This window comes from Tympanuchus pallidicinctus, unplaced genomic scaffold, assembly GCF_026119805.1.
Source record: "Tympanuchus pallidicinctus isolate F22 unplaced genomic scaffold, pur_lepc_1.0 scaffold10, whole genome shotgun sequence".
Taxonomy (NCBI): Eukaryota; Metazoa; Chordata; class Aves; order Galliformes; family Phasianidae; genus Tympanuchus; species Tympanuchus pallidicinctus.
In genome coordinates, this window is record NW_026294619.1 from 16,144,519 (window position 1) to 16,169,570 (window position 25,052).

Sequence of the window (25,052 nt, forward strand, 5' to 3'; positions counted from 1 at the left end):
TGGACACTATTAGTGGTGATTGTTTTGTGATCATATTCAATATTCCCACATGTTCCTCCTTTGACTACTTGGAAAATGTTTAATTCTACTCCAACTTTTCAGGAACACATAGTGAGAATGCACAGCTGCTTTTGTATAGAATTTTGTGACCCAAGTGTTAACATCACATCTTCAGATACAGAGTTCCTCTTCTTACATGGCTATCAGGATGTTTTATTTTTTTTATTTTAAGAAGCTGTTGCTGTATAAATATTCAGTGTAGGCGCTTTAAATGATACCTGTCACTGCTAGTAGATGATAGCATTGACAAATTTTGGACATCAATATCTTAAAGATGGGCTGTCTGCGATAACAGAAGGGAACTGTAGCTCCTAAGCCTTTTTTGATATATCAGTCAAAACTAGATATTAATCCTTTCTGTTGTTCTCACTGTAGTAATCTATTTGAGCTAAAATAAACTTTTCCTCAATTCCTCGTTTGCCAATTTTTGAAGTATCTTCATTTAAGTAAGCCTTTAAGAATGATGAGTTTTAATCATCCTATAGAGGGGTGATCTGTAAATGGTATAATGTTGGTGAAAGTGTGGTACAGTGACAGTTTGGACTTTCCTATTTGTTGGAAGCTTTGAAATAAGACCTAGCATTCCTCACAGAGGTTTCAGGAATAAGTTTATGAACAGGATAAATGAATAAATCACATCTCAAAACATCAAAACAAACTGGTTCTGGTTTTTCTTTTTTTTTTTTTTTTTTTACTTCCTTAAGGTTTATTGTTTTAAAGGAGAGGACAAAAAAACAAAATAATTACCCAAACATTCTACTCTGTCTATTTCTGTCTTTTAGTCCTTCCAATATGTAATGGTTTTATGATTTTTTTTGGTTATCGGTATTCCACATCATAGCGTCATGTAGTGCACTGGGAGTTAGTGTTAATGCTCCAGTTCCAGGTACCTGTCCCAGAAGAGAAGAACTACAGAAGACTGTTAGCTGTGCTGCTATCACTTCTGCTCGGGGGAGCAGATATAAGTCTTTAGTAGGTCATCTGACATTTCTTTTTTCAATCGTCAGGCCTCTCCTCACTGCTGCTCATCTCAGCTGCACGCATCGCCTCAGCATTAGTGAAAGGCCTATAGCTTTCAGATACTCTCTCTAATTGTATTTGATATTAGTTTCAGTTTTAATGATATTGTATTATAGTGTATTATCTTGCATTCTGATACCATTTTTAGTAAATTAGTCTATTTCTCCTCAGATTGTTGCTGCTGGTTTTTGATTATTCAGGGTCCCCTGTTTCCCCTTTCTAGAGGTGCGGATCTGCAGATTCCTCTGCCCTGCTAGTCACAGAACCAGGCCAAACCAGCCTGCAAACTGTTGACGCAATACCTACATTAGAAGAAAGGAAAAGAAATATAACAGACTGAAGTATTTGAGAGTTTTTTCTTTCCTTTTGCCTCTACCTTTATTTTTAACATTGACATTCCTGCAAGTGTTTTTTTTTTTTTGTTTTTTTTTTTTGTTGTTGGAAAATGAGAGGATTTGGTTACAGAGAACAACTTACTGCGTGTTTTCTTTCATATCCCTTCCCCTTTGGTGTCTGCAGAATTGGGCTATCCATATGGATGCCAGATATCATCATCAAAGCCTCTCCTATTTACTTTCATGTTTTGAATAAATTTGCATTAATATTGGGCCAATATTGTGGAAATAAATTATGGCACAAAAACTAATGTGGACAAAAAAAAAATCTAAAAATGAACAGCTACTGAAATGTGAACATCATAAGCAGAAGAGGGATGAAAGTGATTAATGTAAGTGTTGACACCACAGGTCTTAAAATAGGCTGATTGACTGCTCTATAAACTGCAATAATTATGACTTCCTAAAAAGGTGCAAGAGTGGGCATAAAAATGTTCTGAAATTATGCAGCCATATTAGAGTGCAGCACCATGGTGATTAAATGAGGATATTATGTATGCTGCCAAGACCTCTTTGGTTATATTAGATTCTATTTAGATTCCTGTGAGGCCTAAGAAATTCAGTGTAAATACAAAGATTTAAAATTTTATAATACAAAGTGGCTAGAGGGGAGTAGAAACCTCCAGTTGTTTTAAAAATTAGAGGTCTGAGGGCTTTATGTGGAGATGTAATTCATTATTACGACTTGCCATCAAACTTCAATATTCTGCCAAAAGTGATATTTCACTGAGACAGTTTAGTTTGGGAAGGAGGAAACTTAAATTTTATTTATTTTGCCATAAAGAAATTACTATTTTAAATGTCTTTTTCTCATTTTTAATGGGATTAGCTAGTTGACTTAAGTCAGTGATGATAGGAATTGAGGTATCACAGTTACAAAATAACTAGTACATTTATTTCTTTGAGGAAGAGTTGTCTAGCTTTGCATTGAACTGATAGGCTTTGAGAAGCTGTTTTCTAACATCTACGTACTTCCACTACGTAAGTAGTTGAAAGGCAAAACATTTGAGTCTTTTTTAAATGATAGCTGCTTGCATGAAATACAACTCTTTAAAATGGCCTGAGTTAATACCATCTTTAAAATTTTCATTCATCTTTATTCTCTATGAAACTGTGTTACTGACAAGGCACCTACTTTCTGGATAGTCACTGTGCTATATCATATTTTCAGGTTTTAAAATCTGTGCCAATTCTTACATTCCCATTGTATGGTTCCAAACAAGGCTGCATATAAAGCATAGGAATCAAAGCAACAGAGTTCTACGAATCATGAATATAACAACAACAGATTTTTGTGACACTGTTCCAAGTTATGTTTATGGTTACCCATACTTCCCTGTGAAATACCAGAGGAGAAAAGAAAGAGTGCTGGTGTGAAAGTGCTAGTCTGTTACCAAATGTATTTCATGTTGGTTGTATGTGTAGTAATGCCCAGTCCGAATCTGTTTCCATTGAGTCTGGGGAAAAACACAGAATTTTTGATATTTTTAGCTTAAAACTCATTGGCCTCTTAATGGAGATGAGTTGAAAGGATGTGGGATTTGAATTGAAAAAGCCTTTGGTGTGGTCCTATGATCCCATCATAGTCCATGAGCTTGCTTTTTCATAAGAATTCCTGGAGCAAGAAATGCATCACAGCAGTCCTGGTCAGCTGTACTTGATGTGTTTGTCATCCCCGATCCTGTAGTAAAGGAGCTAGCATACATCTTCCACTTACCTCTGACCAGAGCCCTGGAAAATATGTGGATCTTCTTGTAATTTTTTTTTTCTTTTCTCTTTAATTTTTGTCACAAAGGTAACAGTTGTACTTTTCGAAGTATCACAGTGTTGAAATACTTAAGTATACCTCTTCAGTGTCAACTTCAATATAAGGAAGTAGAAAAATCTGATGAGACTTTTCAGTTGCTCGTGAAGGCATAAAGGTTTAAGAGGTGGAATGCAGAACTTGGCTTCTAATCCTGGCTTCTATCTTTGAATGCTGCTGGCAATTCCTGTCACGTCTGGAATTTTGCAAGATTCTCTCACCTTCAGATTGTTCCCCGTTAACAGTTTGGTTGTAGTCTGTATAGCTACATATGTCATATAAATTTGTGTGCATGTTTGCCAGTGGTAACATAGTATTCAGAGGAGATTGCTAAATGTGATGATCAGACAGATATCCATCTCTTTTAACGCTTGTGTGCCATGAATGAACATATCAGCCTTTGGAATGGTTCAAACAAGAAGGTTTTCCTGTCATTTTCTTTGTGTGATTCTGGGCTTTCAGTGTGAAAGATGAAAATGTTTCAGTGATGTAGAAATGAAAGAAGATTCTGTGAAAGCAAAACCTTAAGATTGCTACACCTGGATGACAAGAACGCTCTTAAATGAATCCTCTCCCTTATAGCAGATAGAGAAATACACTTCTGTTCTGATTTACAGGATCTTCAAGGGAAGGTAACTTTGTTTTGTGGCCAGATGCATTTTGTCTCCTGAGATGAGTTTTTCAGAATAGTTCACAGCACAAGTAATTGATCCATTTTGGAAGCCTGTGGCTTTTTCATGAACTTCAAACAACCCATAGTCCTACATTTGATCGCTTCAGGAGGTCACTGACAGAATTAAAACTGAATGCTTTCTGGAATATCGTGTAAAACAAACACAGAGGGCACTAGTTGTTCCAATTTTCATAATTTCTATAATGATGGCACAGCAGTTGTCTGAATGAACTTCCTCTGTCACAAGCACTTTGCTCTTGTATAATGACTATATTTAAAGAGTAGCTTTAAATAAAACAAAAAACTATATTCCTTCCCCAAACTGAGCAAATTAGAATACATTTACTGTTCAAATAGAACCTTTCAGTAGGGAACAATGTTTCTGTTACCAAATGCTATATGGTGAGCTTCTGAGCCTGTTTTAATTGCTTGTTCTATTTCTGTATTTAACTTTCTTTTTATTTATTGATATAAATATTTCTGATTGCAATTGATTAAAATTCCATTGACTGGATGTGTATATATAGGTTATACACTTATACACAGTGTAAATGAAATTGATTACCAGAGTAGTTGTTTTCAATGTGTTTCTGAGGATTAGATTCATGAGTAAATTTAAAGGAATGGTGCAGGTAGATGGGCAACATGTTATAAATGTTTTTTCTGTAGTGAATCCTGAGGCATTTTTTTAATTTTGCTGTTTTTAAATGTGAACATTGTAATACAAACCTGCTGGGAGATTAACCTTGAAAGTGGTCATAGTACTCAAATTAATATGTTATTCTGTTTAACCAGTTTGATCCCTTACTTTGAACTAATGAAGACCAATTCTGAAACAAAACTTTAAAACAAATCTGAGAGTAGTGCACCAGTCCTAATGTTACAGGCAGAGTAACTCTTTTCTTTTTTCTTCTAAACCAACGAAGCGTAATGTTGTAATATTGTTAGCTTTTTTTTAATGTTTATTTTTCCTTTTTCAAGATACAGTAAGTGTAATGAGGCAGACAAGTTGGTTTTGCTTCAGTTCTTTCCAGTTTTTATACATTTCAGAAGCCTCCTTTCCACTTATGGAGAACACTGGTACATTTCTAAATTGCAAATAAAATAACCTTGCAGATAGCATTAATAAAATTCTCAATTGAAGTTCTTTAGCCATGCCTCTTCACATAGTAGCTCACACTTGGGGAAGCAAATCTAACCCTCTTCTTTGTGTAGTATCTGGCTATAGTGTGTCTCTGAATTGCTGGTAATGTCTGACAGGAGAACTCCAAGCTGTTAATATCAAACTTTACATTAGAGGCTTATTGCATTTCTAGCCCTAACAGGGGTAAGTATGGAAGTAATTATTTTGTATTGTCCTCTAAAGTTTGACTGTAAGTAAATGTATATACTTCTCACCAACTAGTTCCAGTGGCAGAGGACTACGTAGTTTTGCTGATGATCTTTCTAGATAAATTGTTTAAGCAGTGCCACACTATTTCCTCCATGCTTGCTATTTGCTGTATTGCAGATTTTTCAGTATTCAGAGTTTGTCTATTAAAATTGGTCATGATAGATGTACCAGGCCTATGGAATTCTCCCTATGATGTCCTTGCTCAGTATTAATAAGATAGATGAAAAAGTATTAAGCTGTTTGGAGTATGAATTTCTCCTGTTGTGTTGCAACACCAGGATTTTTGAACTGCCAATCAGGAACTGTAGACTCCTTAGAGTCTTAGACTTAAAGTGCAAGGACTTCATGTGAAGTGGAGAAAACAGAAGTGGAAACTGCAACTTTTTTCTGGATTGCAACTATAAAAAATTGTGGTTTGATAATTTATTTTCTATTTCTGTAAAGAGAAATGTCTCAGTTATTTATTTTTTTTTCTTAAAGGTATGCTCTGTTCTACAAACGTTTGAAGGGCATTGATGACAATGAAGGAGGTCTTAATAAATTTTCAAAAAGTTACAAATCTTTTGGAGTTAACCAATTTGTGGATGGTGGCGTATATTGCAAAGAGTGGGCACCAGGTGCAGAAGCAGTGTTTCTCACAGGTGATTTCAGTAAGTATTTCAGGAACACTTCCTCTCCCTTACAGTGTGTTTTAGATCAATATCCTTTTCATTTAAAAACAGTGCTGTGGCAAACATTCAATTCTAATAGCAAAAATACATATGATGTGTTGCTAGTGTAGTGGCATTTAGTAACTTAATCTTCTGTATTAGAATAACCTAATAATGTGTTTCCATTGAATTCAGTATTATGTATCAGAATTATGTATTTCTATTTTTATATCCATAAAATGACTTCTCTAAAGACTCTAGCCTGATCACAGTGCAGCATTAGTTGAACATACCTAAACTACTTGATAACCTTTCTGAAGATATACAGTTAGGCTTTTGTAGTATTGTGTGAAGGGAGGGAGAAAATAACAGTGAAATAACCTGATTTATCTTCTCTACTAATCTAACAGCAGTGTTACCCAAGAACCAAGGCTTTTTGTGATTCTAACTAATCATGAGAGTGTAGAAACAAATACTGCTTCAAAATGATAATATCAAATCCTAATTGAACGTGCTCATGAAAAAGTAATATTCTCTTCTGGGAAAAGAAGGGATGGTGTTGGCAGAACAGGAAGGTGGCAGGATCACAGTGGAGGAACTGTATTGCTTAGTTTGAGAACTGGGAAGACATTGATTTACTTACGTAGAGCTTGAGACAAAATCATAAATTTGCTTGTTTGTCAGAAGGCTAGCCATGCTTAGGTCATGTTATGCAAACTCTTAAATTTTTGCTCTTAAATCCTGCAATATTAGTTCAACTCTCTAATTTTTTTTTTTTTGTATGCCTGTATAACTGTAAAATGGTAAGACTCTTTACCTACACTGTTAACTGTAGTATCTGGTGGTAGAGCAGTTTAAGCCTTTGTACTAAAATGTGCACTGTTAGAAAGAAATTTAAGTAGATTACCCTCACAGTACTTTTTAGATATGTTTGAGATTTTTTTTTCAGTATTTCATAGTTTCCAGACATCAGGCCTAAACTTTGTCTATTTTAATTGTCACTTTTTTTTATTAGTTTAAGAACTTGATTAAAGGGTCTGTGTCTGCTATTTACTCTTATAATCTGAGCATGTAGACAGTGATTACTTTTAGGAAATCTTTAATGCAAAAGATGAACAGAAAGGTTTGTGTAACAGCACTTTCAGCTGTGGTCCCATTTGATACAATTTGACCTAACAAATGACAGGGTAGCTTTCCTTCAAACAGTCCCTGTCTTTAAATTTGAATAGATGTTGATAAAATAGGTTGATATAGCACGTGAATTTTAATACAAAAATCAGATACATCTTTTGATTCCAAAACTCAGTAACAACTCATGGCTATAGTTCACCTCCTGCTAGATTACAATGGTGCTAGCTGTTAATAGTGACTGTAAGGCAGCTGCATGAGGGAATTTTAAAAGCTAAACTTTACATTTATAAACACACATGATTCTCCTTTTCTCTTTCTTGCTTGCTATCTGGCACCATCAGCTACAACTTAGGCTTCTTCTTTGTAGTAGGCTAAATTAAACAATGTAATCTAAGATCAGCTGTTTTGAAAACAGACTTAATGAAATTAATACCTAAGATTTTAAAACGAGTATATAAATTGTAAACTGTCTTGGAGTAGAGTTTGCAGGGAAGTACATGTATTGGTACTGGGAACACAGTTAAAAAACAAAGCAACAACAATAAGCTCACAAGAACAAACCTATTTCATTTAAAAAATATTTCATGTAGTACATCATATGAAGCAGAATTTTAGGAATGAGAACTTAAAATAGTTGTATCTGTGTTAATGAAATGTGGCAGTAAGAAGTCAAAAGATTAAAAAGAAGTTCACTTAAATGTGGAAAAAAATGCATTTGTCCTATATATCATATTCATCATCAATCGTAGTAAAGTATTCATTCCCAAAGGGAAGATAATGTACTCAAAAAGCCTAGAGGAATGGAAGATTGTCATTCAATTCAGATGATTTGGCTTTAATAATATTCTGATGAGAAATTGGGTTGCAAAACCCTAAGATTTAGAGTCAGGTTGCTACAGGTGCATTTAATTAAAACTGAATCCCTTTAACCTTTCTTCAAGTTTTCAAACAGGTTAAAGTTTCAAACTAAATTTATGATCATATTGTATTTAAATTGAATATCAGGTTTTCTGTTAATAAGATTTTTTTTTAAAAAAAAAAAGCTCAGGTTCATAAAGAGGAAAGAGTAATTGAACTACTGCAGGGAGGATGGGTTGAATTGTTACACGGAAACAAACCAAACTTAAAATAGCAGCTTTTCAGTTTTAAACTGAAATTTAATGATATGTGATTTAAAAACAAGGCAATTCATGACTTGCTTTTAGTTTTGCTGTGGATAAATGGATAATGGTGTTTTCTCATAATAGCTTACTTCCTTAAGTATTATCTGTGGATCTCTTAGGCGTTTGGTTGAAAGACAAGAAAAAACAAATGAAAGAAAACAAAACAAAAAAAACAAACACAAAAACAAAACACCACAAGTACTAATTCCCACTACTTAACCTTTTAAGTTAACTATATTCAAGGACAGAAAACAAGTAAAAAATTGATAGTGCAGACAATAAGAACTTTGATATTAAGAACTTTTATCTCAAATTATGAATATGTGAGTTTTTTGGTTTTTTTTAATCTCCTTGACATTTGTAGGGACTGAGATCTTCCTTATGGACTAACTTCTAGTGTTATACCTCCTGGAAAAAGGCAGAATGGCACACAGATCTGTATTCAAATTGGAGAATGAAAAATATGAATTTCGGTTAATCCTTGTATTTTCAGAGCTACGTACAGTGAAATGTTGAATCATGTTAGATATTAAGTGTTGCTCTATTTTGAATAAGCATTCAAGTAACTTATTCTTTAGCATCTACTACTGCATACTAAGTAAAAAAAAAAAAAAAAAAGCAATGGAAAACCTAACAAAAATAAGCAATCAAAACCTGTAGACAAGTAGGCTAGTAGTTTCAAAGTAGTGTAAATAGCTGCTGCCCATGGAGCAAGGCAGTAAGTTTTGCTGTCATGTCTAGTTTGTCTCTAATTACTTTCAACCACTAGTATGTTTAGTAGAAGTATTTATCAGCTGTTAGTGTATATACTTAGTCTTATATATAATTAATATACATAGGAGCTTGCAGAAAACTGCTTATGCTTCTATACTTGAGGTGAAAACCACCTGTCATTTTACTGCAGGAAATATAGAAATCATCAAGAAGGAAATTGTGATGCAATTCAGTTTTCTGTTTTGACTGGTTTCTTGTTAACATGAGATTTGCTGTTGCTGTGGGCTATGTGAGGTGGACAAGTTTCAAGGCAAAAATAAGTCATTTTGAAACTTGGCTTAGCACTTTCTTCTAGTTCAGAAATAGTTACATTGCCTTTTGCTAGTCAGTTCAGAAGCTGTATATTTAGTTGCATTCATAAGAACTAACCTTGAACATCTATAGAAATGCACACAATTTTCTTGGCAGGCATTTATTCAGTTAAGCATGTCATCATGACTAACCTCACACCTCTCCATTATTCAGTGACTCAAAACAGTATGAAGAATCTTGAATCATATAACCTAGGCTTGGTTCAGTAAATGTGTTTTGTTTTTGTGTTTCTTTTAATGAGAAGGGAACCCTCTTCAGGATTTAATTAATTATGACCGTGGCATTTCAGGCTAACATTCTTAGCTGTTACAAAGCATTTAGTTTTAAGTGGTTTTGTGGTTATTGCTACCAGGTTTGTCAGCTGCTTTCTTCCTCGTTCTCCTCGTTTATATACTTTTTGTTATTAAAGACATCAGTTAGTCAAAACAGAAGCAACTATAAGTATGCGTATCCGTATCCAGAGTTGGTTTAGGCATATGGTTTATGGAGATGGCTTTTATTTTGTCCAAGAATATTTTTTTTCCCTTTTCTGTAATCAGAAATTGTCGAAGTAGAATTGGAGTATGGTTTCCCAGTGAACATCATATTGAACCTCTCCTAAAGGAAGTGTGCAGTAGTAGATGATTTAAAAGTATTTGTTTATATATTGCTGAAAATCAAATGTATTCTGAAAAAGATTGAAAATACTGTTATGACTTTGAATTTTAATAGGGCATATTTTAAGATAAATACACTTAATTCTATGTTCCTTTTACAGATGGCTGGAATCCATTTTCTCATCCATATAAGAAAATGGATTATGGGAAATGGGAGTTGTTCATTCCACCTGGACAAGATGGTTTTTCTCCTGTGCCTCATGGATCAAAGCTAAAGGTGCTAGTTCAAACCTTTTTCTTTTCAATTCTTGTGACATTTCTTACTCATTTTGTCCTGTTTGTTTTCTCCTAAATATCTTGTGGTTGTTACAAGAAACAGAATCAATTTATCTTCTTGTGCAAGTGACCCTAAATGGTGAAAGAGTAATGACAAAGTTTTCTTTGTCTATATTTTGTTCAACTACTTAGTATTCTATTCAAATCTTAGCACCCTGGTGGGAAGTGCTATGCTTTTAACTATAACTTTTCAAGTGTTCTGTTTGTATGTAGTATATCTAGCCTTTTAAAACTTAACTCTTAACACTTAGTAATTAAGAATATTGATCCGTAGACATAGCTTAAGGAATTTGAGCTAAATACAGAATGATAGAAAGCTTATCACCAGTTGTATTTCATGAGCATGAAGTCCTGACTTTCAGAAATTAACTGAATGTTTCTTTGAGCTGTCAAATACCACATTTTTTATGCCTCCTGTCATTATATAGACAGCAATACCTATCACTGGATGTGGTTATTTATACACAAATACTGATTTCCCTCACTGTGATATACTTCTGAAAACTTGGCTGTTGCAATTTGAGCTTGTGTTCTAAAGATGTCAAATGATAACAGGGGTCAGCAATGAGTAATTAAGGAAAGAAATATATGAAATCATATATAAGAGAACTAATCAACTGGGAGTGTTTGTATATACATATACTACAGTCTCAGGGCTCCCATCAACAAAATTAGCACATAAAAAAAAAATCCATTTAAAAATCTGATCTTAATGAAACGGAATCTGCCAAAGCAAAGAATACGTACTGGAAATGTTTGCTCAATATATGTACTTAATGCTGTGTTTATTATGGTTTAGAAAATTGTCTCAGTAATAAATATGAATGAATTGAAATTTAGGATTAGTCATTCAGGGGTGTGAGAAAGCTGATTTTATTTTGCAGAGCAGGGGAGAAAATTTTTCTCTCCAACAAAAATGTGGTGATTAAACAATAATTTACGACACTATAGAATGGTTACTGATATTTTCTATAATTTAGAGATAAATAGGTTGTTTTCTAATTGCTGCTATACTGCCTTTTATTTATGTTGCATTTTCAAAATTAGTGTGCTGAGCTACTATAGAATTTTCTATGCTCAGTGTAGAGATAAAAGGTGAGAATGATGAGAAGTTGATAACTATTAGCAAATAATGTGTATTCCTAAGAATGCTTGGCAAAATTGAGTTGTCTTTGTATAATCATGGTCATATTTCCTACTTTTAAACAGCATATCTGTACAGTACTTACTCTCTTTCCATTTGCCATCTGTAAGGCAAAGACAATACTGCTCATAATTGGTTTAATATATAGAATTTTGGGTTACCCAGGATGACTGTTAATATCAGTCATGTTATTCATTGTAGTTCTGTAGTTGCTCTGAGCCTTCTGAAGAGGCTGGCAGAACAGAATGTGGGTTTGTTTTTTTTTTTGTTTTTTTTTTTTTTTACTCTTCCCCCTTGTCTTTAATTGTGCTTTCGTGCAGTTTGCTCTAAACAAGGACATGCAGTTATGACTGACACTCAAAATGTTTAATTACCAAAGAGGTCCGTGAAGGTAAACTGTTGTTATTCTGTCTGCCCCTGAGTCTGTTTAGCTTTTGAATGCATACATCCTGATGTGAATCAAATTTTGATATCTTTGCACTTAAAATACAAGTACATGTAATTATACTGATAATTTCACCCACGCAATATTTATTCAAACATCTTATGTAACTTTTCTGATAATATTTCGTGATTATTTTTTGTGTTATTGGTGCTTATGAATCTAACACATCATTAATATTTGCTTTGTGTGCGTTTATGTATCATAAAGTAACGCGTGAAAAAAATTCCTCAGTTAAGGTAAGGTGATTCTGAGATGGCTTATCTGTCACAAAATCTGAAGTGAGGTTGGAATATTCCATGTGGTAAGAGTGTACATTATCTTCATGTTATGGGTCATCTTTCTGTCTGCTATCACTCCAGTAACAGATTCATAGAACTGCTGCTCTTTTATTAGCAGCTTAATTAGCCATTCATGGATTTGTTTATTTTGGGGATCGTTAGAATTTGTGTAGTAGAACAATATTTTGCAGTTCTTCATGTAAAAGCTAAGAATATTGCATTTTATGTAGATAGAAATTATGCAGATTGCAGAGGTAATGTTTACAGACACAGGCAGTGTTGTCTGTGTATAATATACTAGCAGGAAAAAAAGTTGTTGTTGGGGTGTGTGTGTGTATTTATATTGCATTACTGTAAAAAGCATAAGGGCATCATAAGTTTTTAGAATTTATTTTGCCAGTATTAATGTTTAAATATTTAAGTAGTCAGTTCCAGACATTGACATAAAGATTTGAGTAATCTGCTAGGAGGAAAACAGTTCTTCCAGAAAGTCCTTATCTTTAGCTTCTCTCTATACTATTTTTGTATTGAGTTCTACACAGGTGAATGCCAAGTTCTGAAATTGTGACAAGGTCATTTCTTTTAAATAAGTAATTTCTGAACCAGAATGGAAATGGATGCAGTGTGGCTGGTGACACTAATTTAGACCAGGTCACAAAATATTTTTATAGGAAAATAAATAAGGAACAGAGGTAAAACATTTTCTTGTTCAGTAGTAGTAGACCATCTACTGCAGCTCTTCAGGCAGCCTTCTCATAACCGAAGAAAGACATTAGAGAAGGTGAATTAAAAAAAAAAAAAAAAAAAAACCACAAAAAAAGAAAACACCACAACAACCAATAGCCTTGCATTTTAGTATGCTTTTTTGAAGGAATAGATGTTTATAGCAGTTAGGCACCTTCTTTTTTTCTTTGAAAATAAAAGTATTTTTTTGTTGTTGTTGCATAGTGATAATACCACTAGGTATTTCCAAAGCTCCTCCTAGGTCCATGAGGGAACCTATAAAGAGTTACTTGGTGAACAAATATAGTTGCTGTTTTGTTATGAGTGCTTTTTATTTTCGGATAGATGACCCCCTCCTTGTGAGGAGGGGGTGAGTGTTATCTACTTTCATTGTCAGAAATGACTCAATTTTTCTTTCATTGACAGTGTTCCCAATTTCTTTTTCATAGTATATAAGCAAGCTATTAGAAGAATTCAGGTGGATAGGCTTCCTTAGTAAGTCTTGTTGTGATGCACGTGCAGGAATTTGTGTTCCACGTCATTGTTTTTGCTTGTTATTTGTATATCATAGAATCTTCAAATTGCTCAGGTTGGAAAAGACCTTGAAGATCAGGTCCAATCATAACCTAACCATACAACTCTAACAATCCTCCGCTAAATCATGTCCCTAAGCACCACAATCAAGGTGGTTTTTAAACCATCCCACATTCAGGGATGGTGACTCCACCACCTCCCTGGGGAGCCTATTTCAGTACTTAACAACCTTTTCTGTAAACTAGTGTTTTTACTGAACACAGTACTTGAGGTGGAGCGTCACCAGTGCTGAGTAGAGGAGCAGGATTGCTTCCCTAGTCCTGCTCACCATACTATTCCTGATAGAAGCCAGGATGCCATTGACCTTGGCCACCTGGACATGCTGCTGGCTCATACTCAGCTTATTGCCCATCAGTACACCAGGGTTCCTTTCCATCAGGCAGCTTTCCAGCCACTCCTCCCCAAGCCTGTAGGGCTGCCTGGGGTTGTTGTAGCGAAAATGCAGGGCCTGACACTTGGCCCTATTGGAACTCATACAGTTAACCTTAGCCCATTGATCCAGTCCCTCTGTAGTGCCTTTTTCTTCTTTCCCCTCAGGCAGATCACCACTCCCTCCGTAACTTGGTGGAGTATTGTATCTGCTGAAAGTACCTGTAAATTCAGTTTTTATTGTAGCAGTCTCTAATTTTGAAATAGTGCCAGTGAAGCTTAGGTGATAACACCATTAAAAATTGAAATCTTATTATCTGTGTTGGAGAACTTGTTTAATATTCTTCATAGGAATACAAAAGATCAAAACAGAAAACAAAGAACAACTGGAAAATAGAAGCTAATAAAAATTCAAATCTAGAGAAAACTACCTTCCAAATTCATGACTAACAATCAAATTCTAAAACATTTTGACACAAATAATAAAGCATAGTAAATATAAAATATTGGCAGTTACAATTGTGGACTATCTGCTGCTTCAGAATGTTGGATAGAAAATATTTTCTAATTTGACATTGGTGTAAGATGAACTGTAAAATTTTTCTTCTGTGTGCTTGAGAAATTAAATAGTACTAAAATAATAATTGTTAAACTTTCAAGTAGCGACAGTTGATTTTTTGAAATGATATTGTTAACCTTATAAGTTTATCTGGTGCTTTATCTGACAACATGTTGAGTAGGTGCTTGAAATAAAAACACTGTGTACATCCAGTTCTTATTCATATCTTAATGAAATTTAGCTCCATGTAATTGATTTAGGTTTATTCCTCTTAATTTATGAAGGCAAGTGTTAGGATGTCTTCAGAGTGTAACTTTCCAATGGTATGGTAAAGATTAGGAAAATTGTCTGAAAAACTTCAGGGATGACTGCATTCATTGGTTTTGTGTAGTCTTCTTGAGGCTATATAAGTTAACTACCACTGGGTAGCTTTCTTAGATAGCTTTTATGTAATTGCATGTAGATAGATGACAGTAAGAAAAAAGTATATTCAAAATACAAAATTGAGGCTGGCACCATGGCTAATAAGTCATAATTTCTTGTTCTGTACAAAAATACCACCTCTCCTGGTTTTGGATAGTTTTCTAGTTGAAATAAAGAATGCTTTTTAACATTAATGTGTGCAAAGGCGGAACTGCTGTACATTGCAATGCTTTAACACACACTAACCACATTTAAAGTACCTAAAAGTACATTTTTGTACCTATGAGATTCTGGGGAAAGGAAAATTGGTTGGAAAGAAAAACTTCATATTTACAATTTTTTTACCACTCTATCTAGTAACTCATAGAGGTGCATGCTCTGTGTTGAGCATGAAAACCTTGAAAAAGAATCAAATGTGGTGAGCAAGTAGGTTAATCAGTGTCAGGGAACCACTGTCGGTAAAATTCATCAAGTGTAATTACTGACAATAATGAAATAGATGATGTTGCAGCTGACCTTACTGATCAGGAAGTCCAGTAGCATAGTATAAGACAGGTTTCAAGTTCAAGTCTCATGTGTTTCAAGTAGGCTGCAGTCAAAGTGTGAAAGCATTTTTAATGTGAACATGAAAGAATAGTAGACATGAATAAATGAGATAACAGGTGTGTAACTAGATTGCTAGGTATAGAAGTGTTAGGGATGTAGTGGCTTTTTCCTTTAAACGTAAGATGTAAATGGATTACATGTAGTCAGACAACAGTCTACATACAAAGGGAGCCCAGATACCCCTAGCTGAGGTAATTCCATAAGTTTTCTGAAGAAGCGTTCCTTGCTTTCTCATACATACAAATCTAATATTTCCTGCTTCCACCTCAGCTGTAGGTGGGGAAAATATTCTTGCTCATAGTGTAAGTGGAATGTCACTTCAAATTTCATGTCTTCAAGTGAGTGAGAGGAATAAAACCTCAGCTCTGCTAAGTTGAGCAGTGATTGGGATGAGTGTCTTGAAGCATCATGCTGTGTCATTTGTGTGCAGCAAGGAGCAGACATAGTGTCACTGGCATTTTGAACTATAGGAAACAGGACTGGGGTAGCATATCTATGTCCGTATTATTTCTATAATGAGGTACATTCAGTACCTCAGTGGAGCTAAATGGGGAAGTAAAGCCTTAGCGTGTGGCACTGCCTTTTGTTTCATTGCATGATTGTTAGCAACTTATTGTCAAATTCGCTGTTAACTACAGATTAAATTTACTGGCAGGAAGAGTTGTTTTCTCAGTGGGACAAAAATGGTCTCTTACTTTGTTTATCAAATCCAAATAGGCAACGTGCAACTACTCATGGGCACATAGAAGTTGTAGCAGCCAAAAATCATTGTAATACAGTGGACTGCTGCTCTTCAGAGCCTTTTAGAGACTTAGGTTGTGGTTGTTTTTTGTTTGTTTCCGGATTGAGCCCAGCACTTGAGAATGTTTTTGTTCAGTTATTTTGGCAGGCTGAGCTCTCCTGTGACTTCGTGACTGAGCTCTCCTGTGACTTCGTGACTGCACAATTCTTTGGTAGGAGGTTTTGCCATTTAAAAAATTGTTTCCTTTTAGTTTAGCCATACAAAAGATGAATTGTTTCAATTGATAATGGGTATGCTCTAGAGCAAAGTGTAATTATTTTTTTTATTTTTAGGGGAAAGAATTCAAAGCTTCTTAAAAAGAAGTCTTCAAATGAGAATTTGGAGCCTGAGGGTCCAGTTAAGTCTACACATATGACTATATTCTGAGTTTTTTTTTTTGGTTTGTTTTTAGGATAGAGTCAATAATAGGTTAAAGCTGTTAACCTCCGTTAACCTGTTAACTATGATGTGACTACTGGTAATTTAGAAATACTAGTTCTCAGCTGTATTTCTCTATAATATTAAGAGAAAATTGTAGGCGGAGGATGAAGTGGAGGATAAACTCTTCTAATGGAACTATTCCATGCGGTTCCATATGGTTGATGCTCAAGTCCTGTCTTGGAATCTCTGTAGGTAACACAGGAATTGGTAGAAGTAGACTTTTTTTTCCTGAGGCATTATAATGAAACATTAATGGTATTCTCTTTTAGGTTATCAAAAAGTAGCTAAACTAATGCAGCTAACAATGTATAGAGAGACTTCCAAGGGAGCTTATCCCTGGAAGATGACATCATAATGCAGAAAACGCTTCAGGATGGTGGAGTGGCGTGGATGGTTTGAATTTTTCTCCGTATTATCTACCAAAGAGGCTGTGGCCAAATGTGATCAAGACTGTTACTGTGGAGAAAAATAACAAGAAGAGAGATGGACAGTGAAAGGGCCATTGCCAGAAGCTACCTCAGTCATCTGTAAAATACTGTGGATGTGTCACAGGAAACTGTGCTATTTCATCTAAAAGCATTTCTTCATTGCTGTGAAAGAACTGTGAATGGGAGCACCAAAAAAGAAGCAGCAATGCCACAGCCACCCAGTCACAAGGTTCATTATGCATCAGTTATCCTTTACGCAAATGCTTTAGAGTAGAGGATATGTCATAGTGCTTTAATATGCCAATTATGTACTCCAGTAGCTTGTTTTCTACTTGACATGGCTTGAAACAACTCTAATAAGTTGCACTTATTGTGTGTAATCTGCTTTCTAACTATGATTGCTTTTCAAATAATGCTGTCCCAAGCCTCTTAATTATTTAATGCATGTTAATGTTTTTATATAGTGTATAGAAAAGTTTTATATTTTTTAATCTTCATCACATTTTTTAATCTTCATCACTGTTGTTATGGTAACGTGATTCTGGTTAAGTCTCAGTGAGGAAAAATATTTATTGAATTACATTTTTAGAGATTCCAGTTTTACTTTTATTGACTTGCCTTTTGAAAGAGTTTTTCAAAATCTGGATTCTAGATTCTAGTTTGAATGATGTCCTGCAAGGTGAATACGTGGTGTTCTCTTTTTTTATGAAGTATTCTAATTGTCTGTAAATACCTAATAGCTATTAGCTACACAAAATATGACACTATTAGCTTATTGTGTTTTCCTATAGTATCCCATGAATTTTTAGAGTAGTTGATGGTTAAGTGAAGCGGTGTCTGTAGTCTGGTGCCTGTTGAAATATACTGGGCAATTTCTGTGTTATAGTGCTTTCGTTAATAACAGTTCTCCTGTTGTTCGCTAGATTTTGATGTTCATATGTTTTTTGTATCTCTATCTATATGGAAGTGTTTGTAATAGTAGGCTACTGTATCTGTCTTGAATTATACTGTATCCAAATAGATACTGTATTTATTTTCTGTACATTTCTGTTAGTATACATGTCTAAGTGAAGCAGGGAAATGGAGGGGAAAAAAAAAAATTCTTTTTTAATTTGTTCTAGTAAACTAGTTAAACACGTTTTTAGATTCTTCGTTGAAATAGAAATACTTGCTTAATTCACAAATGGAGTTATATCTCCCTCTTTTGGAAAGTCTGAGCATGGCTTAACTTTGGAGTTAGGCTTAACTTTGGAGTTAGACTTTTTTCCTTCTTTCATTTATTATTGGTTTTATTTATTTATTTTAATTTTGCACAGTGAGAGGGATGAAGGGGAAAATTCTGAATATCCCTGATAAGTTTAGAGTCTGGTGTGATTGAGTATTTTCAGACAAATAATCTGCACAGAAAATTCTACCCTCCCCCCAGTGACTTCTGAATCAAAGATACTACTTCACAGAATTATTGTTAAACATAAAATCACCTGAGAAGTATTCAAGTGTGTTCAATAACTAGACAGCATTTTTTTCAATATCTGTAATAGAGGCTTGACCACTTGGCGAATATTTATTTATTTTTCTAAAGCAGGCAGCTTTGTCTTGACTAATCTTGATTTGATAGTAAGTTGAAAAGGGTAGACCTTGAGTAATGTGACTAGAGCATTCCATTACTTTTCCTTTCCATTTTAGCTGACTTGCAATTTATGAAGAATAACCTGACAGACAAAAAATACCTTTATGTGTTTTCTGAAACATCTTTTCAGAGTTTACACTGAATTAGCTTTTTAACAAATAACATAGAATCCTTAGAGTCTAACTCCCCTGCAGTGAACAGGGACATCCACAAATATATCAGGTTGCCCAGGGCCTTGCGTTGAAAGTTTCCAGAGAAAGGGCATCAACCACATAACTGGGCAACCTGTCTCTGCTAGAATCTACACCCTTCTTTCCTGTAGCTCCCTTTTAGATATTGAAAGGTCACTATTAGATCATCTCACAGCCTTCTCTTCTCCAGGCTGAAGAGTATCGGCTCTTTAGCCTGTTTTCATAGGAGGGCTGTTCCATTCTATGGATCATTTTTTTTGGCCTTCCTCTGGATGCACTCCAATAGATTCATGTCCCTCTTATACTGAAGACTCCACAGTTGGATGCAGTAATCCAGGTGTGGCCTTAGGAGCACAGAATAGAGGGGCAGGATCACCTCCCTCAATCTGCTGGTCATGCTTCTTTTGATGCAGCCCAGGATACAGTTGGTTTTCTGGGTTGTGAGGGCACACTGCTGGTTCGTGTCCAGTTTGCTGTTCACCAGTGCCTTCAGGTCTTTTTTGACAGGACTGCTCTCAATTGCTTTATTCCCCAGTTTGTAATGGTAATGGGAGTTGACCCAGGTACAATACTTTGCACTTGGATTTGTCGAACTTCATGAGGTTCACCTGGGCCCCCTGCTCAAGCCTGCATAGGACCCTTTGGATGTCATCTTGTCCCTCTAGTGTGTCAACTGCACCCCACAGCTTGGCATCGTCAGCAAAATTGCTGAGGATGCACTCAACCCCACTGCCCCACTATTGATGTCATTGATGAAGATATTAAAGAATATTGTTGCCGGCACTGGCCCCTGGGGGATACTGCTTTTCCCAATAGCAATCTAAACATTGAGCCATTGACTATTGCTCTCTGGACTTAATCCTGCACCCAGTTCTTCATCAATCCAACAGTCCACCCATCATTATTTTCTAATTTGGAGAGAAAGTTGTTGTGGGATACTGTGTCAAAGGTTCTGCTGGAGTCCAGATAGATGACATTGTCCACTGCATCCGTGGACACCATCATAGAAGGCCACTAGGCTAGGTTGATCATGCAGGATTTGCCCTTGGTGAAGCCATGCCGGTTTTCCCATCTCATCTCCCTGCTTTCTGTAGGTCTTAGCATGGCTTTCAGGAAGATCGGTTTCATTATCTTCCCTGGCATAGAGATGAGACAATCAGATTTGGTAGTTCCCAGGGTTATTTTTTTTTTTTTACCCTTTTTAAAAATGAGTATGATGTTACTTTTTTTTCCAGTCACCAGGGACTTCATCTGATTGCCGTGATGGGGACCTGGGGATCCTGGTGGATGGAAAACTTAACATGAGTCAGCAGTGTGCTCTTGCAGCTTGGAAAGCAAATAAATGGTATCCTGGGCTCCATCAGAAGAGGGGTGTTGGACAGCAGGGACAGGGTGGTGATTGTCCTTCTCTGCTCTTGTGAGGTCCCATCTGGAGTACAATGTCCAGGTCTGGAGGCCCCCAGTACAAGAAAAACAGAGAGCTGTTGGAGAGGGTCCAGAGGAGAGCCACAAAGATGATCAGGGTTCTGGAGCACCTCCCCTACAAAGACAGGTTGAGGGAGCTGGGCTTGTTCAGCCTGAAGAAGAGAAGGCTACGGGGTGACCTCATTGCAGCCTTTCAGTACCTAAAGGGAGCCTACAAACAGGAGAGGAATCAACTCTTTGAGAGGGTAGATAACAGCAGGACAAGGGGAAATGGTTTTAAGTTGAGGGAGGGAAGATTTACGTTGGATGTCGGGGAATTTCTTTACAGAGAGAGTAGTGAAGTGCTGGAACAGGCTGCCCAGGAAGGTTGTGGATGCCCCATCCCTAGAGGCGTTCAAGGCCAGATTGGATGGGGTCCTGGGCAGCCTGGTCTAGTATTAAATATGGAGGTTGGTGGCCCTGCATGTGGCAGGGAGGCTAGAGATTCATGATCCTTGAGGTCCCTTCCAACCCAGGCCATTCGGTGATGACTATTTAAATGCCATCAGGAGGGGCTTGGCAACCACATCAGCCAAGTCCATTGGGCCTCTGGGGTGCATCTCATTGGGATTCATAGACTTGTAGATCTTCAAGTTCCTTCCCCAATCCCCTCCTACCAAACCAAATGTTTGAGGACTGTGTGGTGAGCAGTTATCTGGGAAGGCTGAAGCAAAAAAGTACCTCAATCTTCTCCTTTACTGTTGTTACCAACCTGCCTAACCCACTGCCTTTGTGCCCATCTTGGTCTTTGTGAGGCAGGGATGTACAGGGGCAAAAACAGTGCAGCAGTAGTGAAGCAATGTCTGCTTGTTCTTTCTTTTTCTTCTACTGCAGAGGCTGCTGAGGTTTTGCTCTCTTTGTGTGGATTCTCTGAAACTTATCAGGTTGAATTACAGAATAATGCTCTTAACAGCGTTATGTCCTTGTTTGCTTGCTTGCTTATTTATATATTTTCTCTGGGCATTTGAATTTTCTTTGTATCCTCTTTTAAAGACGACTGTGGGAGACAAGAAACCTTGCCTTCTGGTCCTATATTCTTCAGCAGTTTGCGTTGCCTTACCAAAAGCATTCCTCACTCCAGAATAGGGAGAAAAGCCAGTCTTGGAATAGTTTGAGCCCATGAACATGAAAATGTTGGACATGCAACATCTGCCAGCTGTAAAGCTGCCTCAGTTTGCTGAGAGGTTTAGTTAAAAACACATGGCTGAACTGGAAGCAGCATACTGTTTTTTGGGGGGATTTTCTTTCCTTTTCTTTTTTTTTTTTTGGTATCTGATCAGTATTTCCTGAATAGGAAAATTGCTTTTAGATCAGATGTAGGGTAGAAGTACTTTGCTTATAAACTGGTATGACCAGTAGAAATAATGGTAATATTTGCCCTATTGTTTCGTGTGCGCAGAATGCAGAATTGGTGGTCATTTAGTCTTGTATATATGGTTAGTTTGTATCATCCACTAGCAAAAGAAGATAATCTTAACCATGTATTCTATTGAATATTGAGGACCTGATATGTTTTGTGGAATAAAAGTCAAAGGTGTCCAGGGAAAAGCTATTTTCAACTAATTAGAAAACTTCACTTCTCTACTTATGTGGCAGCTTGAGGTAGCTGAAAACAGAAGGATGATCAATTTAAGAAAAAAGAAAAATGATCTCATAGCAGGATTGTATCAATGACTTGAACACAGAAATAGGCTTTTAAACCAAACTGCACTTATGAAATAAAATGTAAGGCCAGTTTTTTTTTAATGTAGCAGAAAGTTTCAGGTACAAATATTTAGAGAGATAAACATGAGTTGGTTCAGATTCTTTTCTATTCTCTCAAACCTGTGCTTTCTATCTTTTCCCTTTTTTTACTGCAATACAAATTAAAACCCTTCTTGTTTTACAGCGTTTGCTTTATTAGAAAAAGTGTTGGTGTACAAGTTGTTTTTTCCTTTCCATGCAACTGAGGAAGGGAAATACCTTGATGGTTAATTTCTAATCATCGAGTGTGAAAAAATTGTTGTCATATTTCAGTATCTAACTTGTTTAGACTTTCTGGAAAGTCTTCCAGACCTAATCCTGACATAATTCTAACTTCTCAGTCCCTTTTTTTTTCTTTTCAGATCGCATGCATGTAACTGAGTTGAGATGGTGTTTGTGCCTGTTTTTGTTTTTCTTCCTTTTTTTTTTTTTAAAATTCACATTATCTTTTCTCAGAAATGAAAAAAAAAAAAAAAAAAGCTGATGAAAGAATGTTATAATGTATGAAAGTAATAGCTTACTGCCCTTGTAAATAGCAAATCACTGACACTTCCATATTTGTATTAAAGGTAATCCACACTCTCATTATGTGTTAGCTATTGTTGGTTTGATGGTCATTCTAATTTCATTGTTTTATTAAAAGCCACATGTACCAATAATCATTCCAAGGGCTTTTGAGCCATTAAAGTAATGAAATAATGATACAGTGTTTCAGAGCAGTTTATTGGTTTGCATGATATTTTCATTATCTCCTCCTCTTTTCTGTCTGTCTCCTCATCTCTAATATATATGTCAAGGCACAGTGTAACAAATTTACTGAAGTGCAAAATATCACTCTTAATTCTTTAGCATCTGCAAGAGTGTTTTTTCAAAGAAAATTTTCTCAGGTTTTTAATTTGAAAACTATAAATCACAATGTCTCGATGACAATTCCTTGTTTTCAATTTTTAGTGCTTGACTCTGCATCACCATTAGTGAGAAACAGGGGTAGATGACTTAATAAGTAATGTTGTAACTGAAAATAATACTTGCATGTTGAATTTGTATGCTTTCAGGTCAGGAGTTTGAGGGGCATGGAGTCTATAAATGGGAAAGAAATTGTGTATGATCTTGTATGTAACTGTTAGTTGAGTGATTCTGTCATCCTGTTTTGAAGATCTGAATTTGTATGTATGCAGGAAGGTGAGATAGCCAGGTAAAGCCAACATGAAAATAAGGATAGAAGAGTAATACAAAAATAAAGAAATGAAATTCATAAACATGTATGAATTTTAAACAGTGTTTGTTGCACAGTTCAACCTGTCAAAAAGAAATAGCATGATCACAAGAATCTCTATTTTGTATGTAGCTTTATACTTTGTTTAAACAATTCTTATTTGTCACTGAACAAGTATTGGACTTGAAAACCTTTCAGACTGCTCATTGTCATAAATAATTTAAGAAAGGACTATATGGTTTAAAGGTCATAAAAAGCCCAAATTTTTCAATGACTCAGTATAGATGGAAAGCTGACTGAATCTAAGAGCCTACTTTTAAATCAAAAGCTAGAGACTACTTGTACAAGGGACTGACAGATGTCTTGTAAGCCATATGGAAAGACAGAAAGAATAGTGGGGTATTTGAGAGGATCTAAAATGTTTAACGTATGTGTAAATTGAGGTCACTGAATCTCACTTGTCCTGCCTTGGAAGCACCATTAAATTAAATGGAACTATTTCACCTTCTCAGTTACTCCAATGTGTTATTGCCTTTTCTGTAAGGCTAGGCTGCCCTCAGAGTGTTTCTTTTGTTTGTTTGTTTGTTTTTGCTAAGTGCAATAGACTGCTTTTGAGAATGTACTTAGTTTTATCCTACAGCTTACTCTCAATTTCATAAATCTCCTCTACTCTAGTGGGACAGGCACCTTGTCGTTTTGATACTAACATTATTCTGAGATTTAGTTCCTACTTTTTCTTGTGTTAGTTCAGCATTATTAAAACAATGCATCTTTGCTCATCAATTTTAACATACCTTCAAGGTCAGCAATTTCTTTATGTGCATTTGCTCTTATTACAGCTGTACATTCCAGTTTTTTTGGTGATTTTACTTAGATGCGGAATTTCTTACTTGAAAATTAATCACTTTAGCAGCATTGATGCCTCAGGTTACCAGAGCATCTTTTCACTACACTGGGTGTACTCATCTGTGAAATCTACTTCACTAATCATAGTGGTCTTGGATGCTAAACTTCAGGTGTGCTGAAAGTTTCAAACAGGAATGTTTAAACGTCTCTGTAATGGAAAATGTAAATAAAACACCCATTTTAAAACGTTCAATATGAGAGGTGAGCAGCTTAACAGAAGCTCTTTGCTTTTTATTATTTTACAGTTACACATATATGATTTATATATCTGTGCCCATACATTTGTTGAACAACATAAATGTCAAATTTTAAAGAATGCTTTCATTCTATCTTTCTGACATTTGCATGTTTGTCTGAGAGCATTTATTTAATGTACTTATGTGTATACTTATACTGATATTTCACTTTGAATATTGTGTGCTTCTGGCTTTTGCAGTTGCCAGAGTTTATACTTCTTGTGTGAATATAATTACCTCTGGAGGGAAAAACAAAACAAAACAATGGATGAGGTATATCTAGTGTTAATGTAGGCAAATTCTGTATGATTAATTTTGAATTTTCTGGAAGTTTGTACTGTAAAATACCAGTGGATAAGCAACTCAAAAAGTATGGGTAAGTAGATAAAAGACTTATATATATAAGATTTTAAATATGAAATATGCACTAGATTAACTAATGTGAGATACATCCTCCCCTCCACAAAACAAAAAAAAAAAACTTGTCAAATTGCCTATGTTTTATGCAGTTTGCTGGTAGTACGTAGGTTGCTCTGAAAGTAATGCCTTGTTGTATCCATGGAAATAA

At 35.6% G+C, this 25,052-nt stretch overlaps 1 protein-coding gene across 3 annotated transcripts in view; it reads left to right on the top strand.

Annotated features, from left to right (window-relative positions):
- Positions 1-25,052, top strand: part of GBE1 (1,4-alpha-glucan branching enzyme 1) — a 151,127-nt gene that overhangs the window by 28,246 nt on the left and 97,829 nt on the right. For all 3 annotated transcript variants that reach the window (XM_052703678.1, XM_052703685.1, XM_052703694.1), the window contains exons 2-3: positions 5,826-5,995; positions 10,133-10,248. In XM_052703678.1, coding sequence (XP_052559638.1) covers positions 5,826-5,995; positions 10,133-10,248 — 286 coding nt within the window. The remainder of the gene's footprint in view (positions 1-5,825; positions 5,996-10,132; positions 10,249-25,052) is intronic.